We start from the raw sequence: 1324 nt of genomic DNA, 5'->3' as shown, positions 1-1324 counted from the left end.
TCATCTTCCCAGGAGAAGGAATCCTGGTGAGGGGGTTTTTCAGAAAATATCACGGTGACAGTAGGTTCTTTAAACATTTACAATAATTCAGATTAAATTGAAGAGTTAAAAACATGGCATGACAATTCCAAACCACACAAACTCCACACCTCTCAAATCAGCGTGGAATTCCACGTTTCTGAAAAGCTTTTTATGTTTGTCACTTCCTACAGAGGTGCAGGCACTCAGCTCTGAGATTCCACTTTCCCTGTAGTGCTCTGAAGCCCTTGGGAGTCTGACATTCCCATCCCCTTCCAGGATCCAGGACAGCTTGAAATCTTCCAGGTGTTCCCTTAAGGCTTTTTGTTTCCACTCTGCTGATCCTGATCCTAGTTTAATATTAAATCCTGTGGTGACTGGGACATCCTCGTGACTCCAAGGCCTAAACTGGGAGTGCAAAAACTTCTTTTCCTTCCTTCCAAATGAAATTATTCCTAACTGAGGTTTCTGGGGAGTGACTCCAGGCTGTGCTGCTCTGATTTCAGATTGTGAAGTTTGCCCGGGGCCTCCACGCCAAGGTGTCCCCAATGAACGATGTGGACATTGGGGTTTATCAGCTGATGCAGAGTGAGCAGCTGCTGTCACAGAAGGTGGAGTCCCTTTCCCAGGAAGCAGAGAAGTAATTTGGGGAAGGGTGGTGGGAACAACATCTGTGGGATGTAGAGCTCTGGGACACAATTAGAAGCTGCTTTCTCCTGTTCTTTCCTGTTCATAAAAAAAATGGTCACAGCCGTGTGCTGGGGCAGCTTTTCCAGCCTTTGTTCCCTGTGAAAACAAGGTGCAGGGAGTGTTTGCAAGGATTTGGAATTCAGTCAAGGGCTTGTGGGACTCAGCAGTGGTTTGAGGGTGGTTGTATCCAAAATGCACCTTGTGGTCCCCTCAGAGGGAGGGGGAGGGTGGTTGTGAGTTGTGAAAAAAGGAAGAAATTTCCTTTCCTTTCTCCTTTTTCCATCTTGCAGGTGTAAAGAGGATGCCAGGAGTGCTTGCAGAGCTGGGAAGAAGCAGCTGGTGAGTGGAATTGCCCGGGAAGTGTCCTGGAGCTGCCCCAGAACTGCAGATCATGCCCAGGGTTAAACCTGGGGGCTTCATCCCAGGGGTGTTGGGAGTTATTCTAGCCAAGTGTTAATACACAGACCATTGGTTTTATTTGTTCTTACTTTCTACATCTCATGTAACTCTTCTGCTGACAAATCTCATGGCTGCTGCTTAGCTCTGATCACAGTTCTGCTGTCTCTGAGGCCTGCCCTTTGCAGCTTTCCCAAAACCCTCTGATTTTAAGGATTCC

The 1324-nt window shown here is 47.4% G+C and overlaps 1 protein-coding gene across 1 annotated transcript in view; it reads left to right on the top strand.

Moving 5' to 3' along the window:
- The first annotated feature begins 101 nt into the window (after positions 1 to 101).
- Positions 102 to 1324, top strand: part of LOC115949345 (charged multivesicular body protein 7-like) — a 3710-nt gene continuing 2487 nt past the window's right edge. Inside the window, exons 1-2 of the mRNA XM_031065873.1 lie at positions 102 to 658; positions 999 to 1047. Coding sequence (XP_030921733.1) covers positions 567 to 658; positions 999 to 1047 — 141 coding nt within the window. The 5' untranslated portion in view covers positions 102 to 566. The remainder of the gene's footprint in view (positions 659 to 998; positions 1048 to 1324) is intronic.

The sequence above is a fragment of the Geospiza fortis genome, unplaced genomic scaffold (assembly GCF_000277835.1).
Source record: "Geospiza fortis unplaced genomic scaffold, GeoFor_1.0 scaffold2719, whole genome shotgun sequence".
Taxonomy (NCBI): domain Eukaryota; kingdom Metazoa; phylum Chordata; class Aves; order Passeriformes; family Thraupidae; genus Geospiza; species Geospiza fortis.
This window is presented reverse-complemented; position numbering and strand designations above follow the sequence as displayed.